This window comes from Limanda limanda, chromosome 8, assembly GCF_963576545.1.
Source record: "Limanda limanda chromosome 8, fLimLim1.1, whole genome shotgun sequence".
Lineage (NCBI taxonomy): Eukaryota > Metazoa > Chordata > Actinopteri > Pleuronectiformes > Pleuronectidae > Limanda > Limanda limanda.
Genome location: NC_083643.1, coordinates 16,618,656 through 16,630,960, shown reverse-complemented (window position 1 = coordinate 16,630,960; position 12,305 = coordinate 16,618,656). Strand labels below are relative to the sequence as shown.

Below are 12,305 nucleotides of genomic sequence, written 5' to 3'. Positions count from 1 at the left end.
ACGTGTCTCCTGTACGAGTCTATTCTAATTTCAGAGTTATGGTCAGAGGACAGATTGTCAAACGGCTGCAGATTTTGTCCTCTGCATATAATCCTGTGGAGACGTAGGGGAAAATCTTCTCTGTAAATCGGTCTCTGAACGTGTGTATCGTCGTCAAATCGGCAGCGTTGATGAACACCACCTTTCCCTTGTCGCAGTCCAGTAGCACCGTGATCCTGTCAGGCCTCTGCTTCAGCACCAGCTTGGTGGGAGGCTGGGTCTGAGCCCAGAGCCCGTCTCCGCTGCACAGGCCGATCACCCAGAAGCCCTCGGCGGGGTTGAGGAAGACGGTGCTCTTCCTCTGGACGGACTCTCGGACCACTCCGATGTACCACTCTTTGCTCTGGCCCACCTGCACGGTCCAGGTGTGCTTTCCGGACGTGAGGCCGGCGGCTCCGAGCACACACAGGCGGCTGGTGCAGCGCTCCGGGTTGTCGGGGAGCAGCTGCCTCCTGCTGTACTGCACACAGGTCAGCTCCTCAGACAACTCTAAGTTGGAGTGGGCCGTGTTGGGGTCCAGAGTGATGGGAACTGAAAGTGTAAATAAAGTTCAGTAGATTGAAAGTTGATACAGAATGAGCAAATTCAACTTTATAACGTGTTGTCTGTTCACCCACCGTATTCGACTAGCTTGGCCATGCTCTTATAAATCGCGAACTTGAGCGACCCCAGGTGCTTGGCAGAGTTTATCAGGATGTCTCTGATACACTCCGGCTCTCGGATGTTGAATTGGACCCTGAAACATCACATTGATTTTACAGATGATTGTCTAAAGGAGATGTGGAGCTGGTTTTAGCAGAGCGTAGGGTGTGCCTACCTTTTCTTTGTCTTCTTGTAATCCTTTATGTGAACAAAGAGAAATACTTCTTGTTAATTAAGCGTGGCTTTGAAAAAAAACTTGGCAGCACAGTTGAATCCACATTGCATGTAGACGTAAGTGTGAGTGTTCCCTCAGTGATCCAATTGGACAAAATGACAGGAACAACATTTAGTGTAAACACAATGCAGTTTATCAACAGCCTCCAAAGTGAATATATAAGCTACATGAAGGGAGGATTCTTCATGTACATTTTTATTTTGTTAAAATAAACAAAATAAAAATGTTAATCAAAGGCATTGTTGTTGTTTCTGGTGTTTACAACGCTAACGTTAAGCCTTTGATTAATTAAACTTGATTTGTACTACATTTGTTTGAGTGAGAACTCCCCACACCTACAGGCTTGAAAGGATGTTTGATGACTGATGTGATCAAATCAAACACACATGATTGGTGGTAAACATGTCACGGCTATGAACATTTGAAGAAGTGCACAATGGAAAGTTGCACAATTGTTAAAGTCCCAAAGAAAGGGAGCATGGAGGCTATAAGATATAAAATATATCAAGGATCTCAAGGATCCCAAACTAATCAATATCTCAAAATTAGTACATCAAATACTTTTTTTTATTATTATTTCATTGCGAAACAGGGCGTTTTTACTTCTTTTTCTTTTCCTCGACCTGAGTGGAAATAATTCATCGCTCTTACTGAAACACATCAGACAGGTATAGAGAGCAGATATCTGTGTGTGTGGTATTTAGTGCAGCTTGATTGAAATTCAGGGGACTTACTTATCAAGCCTTTGGAAGGAGGACTGATGAAAAAAAAAGTTGTAATTCAATTCTAAAAGTGTCATCTAGATTCATTAGTTAATTTTGTTATGATTACATCTTAAGTCCAGAATCTCAAACTATTTGAATATTTAAGATCATCAAGGACACAATCAGGTCATTTCAGATGTATGTGCTCTTCAAATCCACTCTAGCTTCTTTGTACATACATACATTGGTGTGGTGAACTTTTGTCCACTTGGATCAGTTCATGATTTGGAGTCTGAGTTCCGACCTTTCTCTTTACACCAGGACTGAACAGGTAAACTGTGATGATATTCTGTTAATAACTTCTGTAGCTCTACCTTCAGAAACTTTAGCTCCTCCCCTCTGAGAGCTCCCTCAATGTCAGTGATGATGGACTCGACGCCTCTGATCTGGTCCTTGATGTTTTCCAGCTTTTCACACATCACCTGGGTCCTGACTTCCTCTTCCTGTTTGAGCAGCTTCAGCCGCTTCTTCTCCTCCTCCCAGAGGAACTGGTGCAGCTTCTGAAACTCCTCCTTTATCGCCTTCTCGTTTTGAAGAGCTTGGGTCTGCGATATGGAGGAAGCGTCTTGTTTATAGCAGGGAAAGATGCTGAAAGTCTCTAGCAGGTCACACTAGGATTCCACATTTGAACAGTTAGACCAAATACTGTAACATGGAGGTCCCAGAAAGCTAAAATTAGTGAATGTGTTCATTTCTTACCTGTATGTAGGTTTTTGTCTCTCTCCACTGCTCCTCGGTCTTGTTAAGGGTTTTGAGCTTTTTCCTGACGGACTCCAGCATGGTAGAAATTTCTGTCTAGCATGGTCACAGAACAGAGAACTGAAGGAATTAGTTTGTTGACAGAAAAGTAACTTACTTGATAATCAATCACATCATTTCAACAAAATGATTTGGGCGGCTGTGGCTCAGGGGCCAGAGCGGTCGTTCTCTAACCAGGAGTTCGGTGGTTTGTTACCGGTCTTCCTCAGTCCCCATGCTGACGTGTCCTTGGGCAAGATACGGAACCCCAAAGTGCCCCTTCTCATAGAGAAAGAGCTTTACATAGATGCACTGTATGAATGTGTGTGTGGATGGGTGAATGTAAACCTGTACTGTAAAGCACAGCGGGGGGTCATCAGGACTAGAGAAGCTCTTTATAAACACGGACTATTTACCATTTCACACCATTTGAAGATCCACTCTGACATTGTGATGGACACCTCTCACTGCTTTCTGACATTTTACATTCATTGAGAAGATAATTACATATTTTGAAGATAACAAAGAAAGTAATTGTTTACTATAAATTAAAACTACAATCACAGTAGCAGCAAATCCACCATTACATCCAACAAGTAATTAAATCCTGGGTTTCTTCTGTTGTGCACATTAACTCCCTGGCTTCTGTTCTGACTTTACCTTTTTCTCCTTAGCAGCCTCCTCTAATGGGCCGCACTCGTGAACTTTATGCTCTTTTGACATCTGGCAGATGACACACACAGGCTCCTCGTCGTTCTGACAAAAAAGTGTGAGCTTCTCATTGTGGAAACAACAGACGTCTTGGTCCCCGCTGCTCCGTCGCAGCTGATATTCATCTGCTGCTATCTTTAGAGTCAGATTGACAGGAGGCCTCCCAGGGACACACACAGTGCGACACACCGGGCATTCTCGACATCCCTTCCATTCCCAGAATTTGTGTAAACAAACTCTGCAAATATTATGGCCACATTTCAACCGAACAGGAACACAATAAATCTCAGAGCACTGGGGACAAAATAGGTCCTCTTCGTAGAGTAGGTCCGCTGCTGCCATCGGGGTGAGGAGTCGAAGAGTTCCTGTGAAGTGAGGTTATCGGAAACAAAAAGGACTTCCTGCTCCTCAGGTGTAGTGACAGGTACTAGTCCTACCTCGAACCCTTCAGCTGGAACCTCCCTAAATGTTGGTGAACTTGTACGACTGGTTAGTAAGGCATCAAGACTGCCACATACTGTATGTTAACAGACACGTCATATGCCACTTGCTTGGTTCAAGAATTAACATATTTCAGCATCTCTACATGCTTAATGAATACATATTTGAGTTTATATAAAGAATGTTTAAAAACAACAAAGTGCAAATAATAAAGGGCATTAAAATCAGAAAGTAGTGACACTTAAATTCACTTGTACTTTATTTCCCATATTGAAATGTCTCCACATTCGACACATGGATTAACATGGTTTGACTCGATGCATAAATATATTAACAAATGCATTTTAGTCAAGACTCTAAATCATGGAAATCAGCTACAATGTGTCTAGAAAAAAAACAACAACAATTCTACATGAATTAAACTGAGTTATTACTGCATTAGTCCTCTGAGGAGGACTTTAAAAACAGAGGTAGTTTAAACTGTTAAAAGAGGAGCGGCTGTGCTTTCGGTAAAAATCTTTTCAGCACCTCAAGAAAAAACAGTGAAAAGAAAGTAGCCGCATGTTACACTGACAGGTAAACACACAGTCGTAGTACCTGGATGCACTGACCCCCCCGAACTGAGAACCAGGCCCTGTTCCTGTGTTCTTAGCGGGAGAAACGTAAGTGCTGGTGCAGTAAAGGTAAATGTGTCTGTGTCGCTCTCTCTCTAAAGCTGTGGACTGACTCACAGGCTGTAAGAGAGAAAACAATACGTGTCAAATTTTAAAGCTAAAGTTTTGTTTTTCTCAACTTTGCCTGATCCAATAAATCAAAAAATGCTATAGTTTGTTTAAATATTTTTTGTTCCTACAGTAATGCATTTTAATATTGCATGTTTTATAAGAGTACTACAAAGAAATTTAGTATCATGAACTCTCTGATTATACAAGTGTAATTCACTTTTTCAAGAAAACCTTTTGTATATGAAGAACCTTGATTAAGCAGCGGGGATCTCGTCTTTTTAACCAAATCACAAAAAGGAATATGGAGGATAAAGCCACTGAATATTATGAAATACTATGACAAACAGTTACATAAATACAGTTACATGGATACAGGATGGGATCGATATAATCCAACCTTGTTGCTCGGCGCTGTAAATATCACATTTTAACACAATAGCTCAGCTTTTTGGCTTTCGCCCTCAAAATCACAAAATGCCTTTGCAAGAAAATGATCTCGATGTGACGACGGAGATCTGTTGACAAATAATTCATATTTACATACGACTACAAATATGAAAACACACCATTACAACAGTGACTCCACTGAATATTCGGTTATTTAGAGGTTTCCTTCTCAACCGTATTTCTCCTTAAACTATGACAGTTGATGTGAGAGTTAAGAGTTGATTAGTTAGTTTCCAGAAAAGGAATTTCATTGAACACAATGTGTGTTGATCTTGCTCCTCACTCTTTGTGAAGGAGGGAAAAAAAAAAAAAAACAGCTGCATGGACACGTTTCGTAAAGACATACTAGTTTTTGAATGGTTAAGAGATTTTAGTTAGCTGTAGGTTTTACAAAACACCTCATTCAACGACAGATTTTTACACACAAAATATACTACAAAGAGATGTACTACAAAAGAGTATGTACACGAATACGATAATAAATATAACAAGTATGAAATCAGTCATGTCTCTGTGTTCTGGATAAAAAACAAATCTGTTGTGTAAAGAAAGAAATGAAGTGGTGTAAAAAGAGATTTTAACAACAAACCCTGCGACAAAGATTACTGAGATTTCACTGAATTCCTCCAAAGATCTTTTTATCTCACTTTTTCAAAAACAAATCTAATACACAAAATAGCAAATACACTAAGTTATAAATGCTCTTTGGACAAATGCTCCAAATGTTCAGTCATCAGAAACAATGTGGTAGTGTAGGTTCTTTCTTCCTCTGCTTATATATTGAAATATAACTCTTTGCTTCCGCCTCTCAGAGACTGTGATGTCTGCACGTAAGATGGACGCCTGGATCGTGACCTCAGAGCTGCAGTCCGGGACGCCCTGGGTTCAGTTCAGCTTCAGAGCAGCAAATCGTCATTACTCCTCGAACATCTTCAGCACATCCCGAGGCTGCCTGCTGCTCTCAGATCAGTCAGGAGCCCGCGAGGCCTCACGCTGTGTCTGCAGATCCAACGCACAAACACGTTGCACCAATCAAACAAATCCAGGCTTCATGGACGACTTGAAACATTTAGGGCAACCTTTCGTTCCGTTTGTCTGCAGACACCTGAGGAGATAACAGAGCAAAGGGTCAACCCAAGGCAAGAGGTTGAGCTATTTGCGAAATGCACAAGTCAAAAATAATACAAGAATACGTAATGCAAGATCACCCACTTGAGATGGAAAATGTGGGAGCAGGGCAAGGACTGCAGCTTTTGGTCCCTGTCCCCGATGGACTCTCCACACATGCCACAGTAGAGCTCCAGCTCCTCCACGCACTGCAGGAACTTCACCACCTGCTCCCGGAGCTTCTCCTCCTGCCCCCGGCTCCGATGAATGCCCTCGCTCAGGCAGTGAACCTTCAGTGTGCACAGCTGGACGTGAGCACAGGAAGAAGACTGTTAACAGGACACGTACTGTGCTATCAGAAAGGAACCTGAGCCATTTGTCCTGTATAGGTTGAAATGAAAGAGCATCAGATACCTTGTTTCCCATTCCGTCAGCTAGCTCCTGAGATCGCTGCAAAGAATCAAGAGCCTGGAACGACAAAGTGAGAGAGGCACTGTAAAGATACTGATAAATACAAGGAAACAACTCAAACAGCTGTATCAACACGGATATTTTCTTAACGTTGTACCATATACACCAGACATGGGCAAAATACGGCCCGTTGGGCTTTTAATCCGGCCCGCCGAACTTGTCCAAATAATTATTTTTTTTTTAAATTAAAAAAAAAAAAAAAAAAATTGAATTTTTTTTTTTTTGAAACCAACATTTTAGTAGCACTTAAATGGCACGAACTTACAGCACTTTGTAGTTTTGCTTTATTTTTTAAGAAATCATACTTTCTTGATTCTTGTTGTTCTGGGTTTGAACCCTCGGGGTTGAATGCACTTATTGTAAGTCGCTTTGAATAAAAGCGTCAGCTAAATTAAATTTGCCCGGGAGTGTGGTGTATAGGGCTCGAAAGGGCACATGATCTCCCTTCACTTTTTCCCTTTGCCCTGTGAGCCCTTCTGTAAAATGAGAAGATCAAGGAAACGAAAAGTGACCAATGAGTGCTGAGTGTTTAACACAGAGTCGACAACAAAATACTTTTTCACTGATGTCCAATCGAAGGCTGTATGCCTGATATGCCGAGAAACTGTCGCAGTTTTCATGGAGTACAACATCAGCCGTCACTTTGCTACGAAGCATGCTAACTACGCTAGCAAGCAGTCAACGCAAGAACAGGTGGCTGCAGCTCAGAGGTTTGCGACTAATTTACAGACTCAGCAACAGTTTTTTCACCAAATTGCGATTAAAGAGTCATCTACCAAGGCATTTTTTTTGGGGGAGATTCGAAATAGCAAAGGCTAGCAAGCCTTTTTCTGAAGGCGGGTTTTTGTTAAATGGCCTTGCAAATAAGTGCTTTGCTACTTGGAAAAGGCCAAATCCTTTCATGTTTCCATGTCATTTATATTAGTTCACAAAAACACTCCATCCATCTGTTCCTGGCCCGGCCCCTCTGTCAAATTTTAGAACCCATTGTGGCCCGCGAGTGAAAATGTTTGCCCACCCCTGATATACACCCAACCAGTTTTATTTTTATTTAATCAAAGCTACCTTGTCAAATTCCTTCTGCAGAAGCCAACACTTTGCGACTCCCAGATAAACGTGTGCTTGTCCCAGACGGTTTCCGATCTCAGTCATGATGCCCAGTGCAGACTCGTAGCGAGGGAATGCTTTCTGGAAAGAAAGAAGATAAATAACAAATTAAAAAAAACATTTGCGTGTGGACGAATGACCTAAAGAACTTTTCACTAAGAGTGGCTCCTCACATCAGAGTCCTGCCTGCAGCGGTGTATGTCTGCAAAGTTCACTAAGCACAGAGCCTGAAGAGGACGGTCGCCGTGCTGCAGAGCGATCTTCATCGACTCCTGTAGAAGCAGGAGACACAAGATGTGATACAAACTAATCACAGTGGAGCTCAGTCACACACACACACACACACACACACACACACACACACACACACACACACACACACACACACACACACACACACACACACACACACAGTCAGACACACACACACATACTGCTGTGCACCTGGCAAACATTTGAATTTGATTTCTCATTACCTCCACTAAGGAGCTCAAGTTTTGCCTGTATTTGTTTGCTTGTTAGCAGGATTACACAAAACTACATAAGAGATTTCCATGACACATGTTGTGTAGGGTTAGGTCATGACCCTATAAGATCTCATCAAGTATTGTTTTGGATCCACATCCGGGGAATTAGATCCAGGAATAGTTTTCCACTTTCTTTAACATTGTGAGATTATTTTTTGATTTCTCAGAGAATAGTTCATGGATCTTGAATTATTAGGGGACTAATATTTATTAGTGTGTGTGCAGATCCGCCCAAAAGTCTGGATGCAGTGAATTTAAATGTAGTTTCAACTGTGGTTTTCGACTGTTGTACGTTGGTGTTGGTATGCTGTTTATAAAATATCAATATATACTTAATTTAGTCTTACTTAAAGACTTTAACCTTTCGGATTTGTTCTACTTAAAGCAACGATTCTTCAAATGCTTTTGTTTACACTTTAAGAACAGAATTGTTACTTATCATAAGACATGTAATGTAATAAACGATAGTTACACATGTCATCCAGTAATTTTTATTTTGCACTTTCAGTAGCATATTTCCATATAAGCCACAGTGAGAAGTGATGGGGGATGTCGGACTCTTCCGTTCTATAATCACAAGATGTGTAAGATGTTTGTCTAAATGTGTCGGGCAGATGTAATAAAGCAGAACCGCGGCCTGTTGTCTTCTTACTATACGTCTGCGCTCCAAGGCAATGACATCAAGTTATTTTTCACCCTGCGTCCAGAATTAGACCAGAGTGGGGCCCGAAGCCGCCCTCTTCATTAACACTTTAAACCAGCGCCTCTGTGAGCATATTTCTGTCCAGATCTGAGGCCTCGTACGACACAGCAGCTGGCGCTCGCACCTGTTGGCAGCACAACATCTACAGGACCTGCGGCTCCGGCGTCCTGGGAGACTGCGAGTTTGCTAAAGGAAACCAAAACTGTGACATTCTCCTGCACATTATGCAGGTTTGTCTCCCAGGACGGCAGTCGTGTGTCGGACGGTTATGAAACGATACCTCACAGCACTCCATGGCATCTGGCAGGCGCTCCAGTTTCCTGTAGGCGACCGACATGTGGTACTGGCTCATGGCTCGATACTTGAGGCTCCAGCCCTTCCCGTAGTCGTTGACCAGCTCGGCTGCTTTGCAGGGGAAGAAGAGAGCTTTCTCATAGTCCTGTTGGCAGATGTGAACAACGAGTAAGAGTCTAAATACCACTACCACGAGTCAAACACTGACAATGTTCAAATAAAGAATCTGAGCAGAACATGTGTTTGTTAAAGTATCACTAACAAGCATTTTTTGTTTTTTTTTGTTTCATTAAATAATGTGACGCATGAGTGCATTCTCCAAAACCCACTTCATCACAATCCCATTGAAACCAATCCTCCCCGGGAAGTCGAGGGCTTACTCTTACAAATCTCTGATGTCAAGGGTACTCCAAAGCCCCCCCCTCCTCCCCTTGCAGCCAGCCCACTCACTCACTCCGCCTTTGTTTTACAATGCCCTGCACTACACGAGCTAACCATTGATGATGTTCGCTTCGGATGCTCTGCAGTGTTATCATACTTTGCAAATCCACTGGCAACATCAGAACCAATCGCACGATCAGGTCCCACGTGCAGCCTGAACAACAAACCTCAGACGTCTGCAAGCGTCCCAGGATTTTAGACTGTTTTAACCATAGATTTATATATAAAAGCTAGATGTCTCGTCTGCGTTGCCGGCCAACGGAGCCGGACGTCACCACATGGCGGCCATATTGCTAGAGGTTGCTCGCTCAACTGTGTTAAATAACCGTAACTTGTTTAATTTTCAACCGATTTTGAAATGGTCTGGTTTGTTATAAACGTCAGAGATGTAGATATGACACTGCATACTTATGAATAATTATGTTATTTTCTAAACATTTTTTATAATTTATGCAGTGTCATAACTACATCTCTGACGTTTATAACGATCCAGACCGTTTCAAAATCGGTTGAAAATTGAGCAAGTTATGGTTATTTACCACTACCAACACAATGTTATGGGTGAGCGAGCAACCTCTGGCAAGATGGCCGCCATGTGGTGACGTCCGGCTCCGTCGAACGAGACATCTAGTCTTTATATATATCTATGGTTTTAACCAGCTTGTCTTCCGCTTCCTGACCTAACAAGTCTCATCCAGGAACAAAGGCAAGGGCTGTTTCTCGTTGCAGCACAAATTAAGATCCTCCAATTAACATTTACAGCCAAGGAACCAGTGTCATATCAGTGGAAGCAGGATATGGAGTACCTTCAGGTGCACGTAGATGTTCCCCAGACTGCAGCAGACTCTGCATTCCAGCATCTTGTCGTCGTTGTTGTGTGCGTAGCGCAGGGCCTTCTCGTAGCTCTCCAGAGCTTTCTGGAAGACGCTGAGGCCCAGGAAGGCGTTGCCCATGCTCAGGCACACCTGTCCGTTCAGCTGCAGACTGACGGTGGTGCCCTGCATGTTCAAGCAGGTCTTACAGTACGAGACGGTTTTCTGGAAGTCGCACAGCTTCTCGTTGCTGCGGGCCAGATTCAGGTAGCCCTCCGTCAGGTAGTCCGGGTCCTCCATCTCTCTGGCAGTGTCGATCTGATCCAGGGCATACTGGGGAGGGAGGGGATCAGGTGTGAAGCGGTGGGAAAGTAACATTCAGCAAATAATAATCAGTCTTAGTCTTAAATTCAAGCAAATATCTGTTGTTCAACTGGTCTAATGAGGTCAAAGACAGAAGGACGATACTTTATAAAATCCTGTGGGATGATTATGTCAACAAGACACCCCACACTGATACTCAGGTTGCAGGGCACTTATTTACTCTGCATCGTGTGGAAGCCACAAATGAACCCATGCTGCACAAGATCATTGTAAATGGAACGAAGAGAAGTGACCTTCGACCTCCTCTCCGACTGTTATCACTTGGACGCTGCAGAAATATTGCTACGACAGCATTTGGCCGTAGCGATCCCAGGCAGATATGATGACGTATAATATTGTGGAGATGTGCAGTGGCATTTACTCAAACACACACACACACGCAATACTGCTGTTTGCACAACACGGAAAAATGATCGGAGTACTAAAACTGTGACTGGGATGACTTTACAGATTCCAGTTTTTCAGAGTAAGGATGTTAATAAAGGTTTTATTCAAACACTGCTTAATTCCCAAATCAAACCCTTTAAGAAATGCGACAGGAAACTTCCATCGGCTGTTATTTGGTTGATTGCATTGCATGGAGTTGTTTGTATTGTACAGCTTTTCCAGAGGCTTACCTTGAGCATATCTTTATATTTCCCCATCTCGGAGTGGGCTGTGATCAGGCAGCCCAGCACCCGGAACTTCCCTCCAGGATCCGAGGTCTTCTCCAGCACTTTAGTCCACACATGCAGGGCTTTGTCCGTCTGGTTGGACTGATACAGCTTCAGGCCCTTCTCTATCTGCTGCTTGGTTTGGTCCTGGCCCATCTCTGGTGCAAGGCGCCTCATAAAAATATTCATTCGTTTAGGCCATGCAATTTCAGTGAGGCAGCAAGAAAGTAGATCCTTGCCATGCACAGCGCGACTCCCAACGAAGATTCCGTGAAGATGATCCTGCAAGAGGACGCTGCCAGGAGGCCGACCGGGTCCCGCTCGCTCAGCTCCGACTGGGCCGAGGTGGAAAGGAAACTGGATCCGTTGAAGTAAAACGGCGACACCCCAAGATCATTATCACCAATCGCCCTGTGAGGAGCTGGAGGGCCAGAAAAATATCTTCCCCATTTAACCATGCAGCGATCCCTACTCACCAGCAAGTGTTCAAAAATTCTGCGTCGGATTTCCGTTTCGAAAAACGCCAAAGAAACACGTTTCCCAGCGGAGTGCTAGCAGTGATATCCCAGAATATCTCCTCCCTCCACACCCCAGCGAAAGGAATCTCAGCACCCCCCCCTCCACCTTCCTCCTACTGCTGGCGCTACAGCAGATGGCCTTGTCACTCTAGACCATGTGTCCCTTCAGGAATTCCGTCCTGCCCTCAGCAAGCCGTCCCAAGGTCACTACAGCTCCTAGCGATCTGCCTTCCCACTAAACCTCACTCACTGGCCACACGCTGGACGGCAACTTTTTACATCTCGACCTTCTGGCGTTTTAAAAACACTCGTCCACAACCGGATCTGAGCAGACTCACACGTGTGGGACTGAGGGCTTTTATACCCGGGGCTTTAAACGGCTTCATGTCCCAGCATTACGGCGTTAGTGCGTGTCAGACGGTGCTGGTAGCGACCGTCAACTCCAATTGGGATTTCTTATGGAGGCGCATATGTGCCCCCCAGAACCACCCCCCCCCCCACCCTCCACCCCTCATCTCGGCGTCAGCAACTGATGCTTAGAATAGT

At 43.7% G+C, this 12,305-nt stretch overlaps 2 protein-coding genes across 3 annotated transcripts; both read right to left on the bottom strand.

Annotated features, from left to right (window-relative positions):
• Positions 1–19: 19 nt before the first annotated feature.
• LOC133009848 (zinc-binding protein A33-like) lies at positions 20–3,471 on the bottom strand. The gene is made up of 6 exons (XM_061077390.1): positions 3,079–3,471; positions 2,380–2,475; positions 1,995–2,225; positions 857–879; positions 657–775; positions 20–570 (listed from the first exon to the last, which is right to left on the bottom strand). Exons 1-6 carry the CDS (start codon positions 3,469–3,471, stop codon positions 20–22), a joined length of 1,413 nt encoding a protein of 470 aa, XP_060933373.1.
• A 2,303-nt stretch (positions 3,472–5,774) lies between these two features.
• Positions 5,775–11,430, bottom strand: rapsn (receptor-associated protein of the synapse, 43kD). Of its 2 annotated transcripts, XM_061077199.1 has the most exons (8): positions 11,206–11,430; positions 10,199–10,537; positions 8,938–9,096; positions 7,601–7,699; positions 7,386–7,508; positions 6,264–6,317; positions 5,955–6,154; positions 5,775–5,847 (listed from the first exon to the last, which is right to left on the bottom strand). In XM_061077199.1, the coding sequence occupies exons 1-8, from the start codon at positions 11,428–11,430 to the stop codon at positions 5,775–5,777; spliced, it is 1,272 nt and encodes a 423-aa protein (XP_060933182.1). The 2 variants fall into 2 exon arrangements, with proteins under 2 accessions (XP_060933182.1, XP_060933183.1); XM_061077200.1 differs by lacking the exons at positions 6,264–6,317; positions 7,386–7,508 and having other exon boundaries at positions 11,206–11,397.
• Between the last annotated feature and the right edge of the window lie 875 nt (positions 11,431–12,305).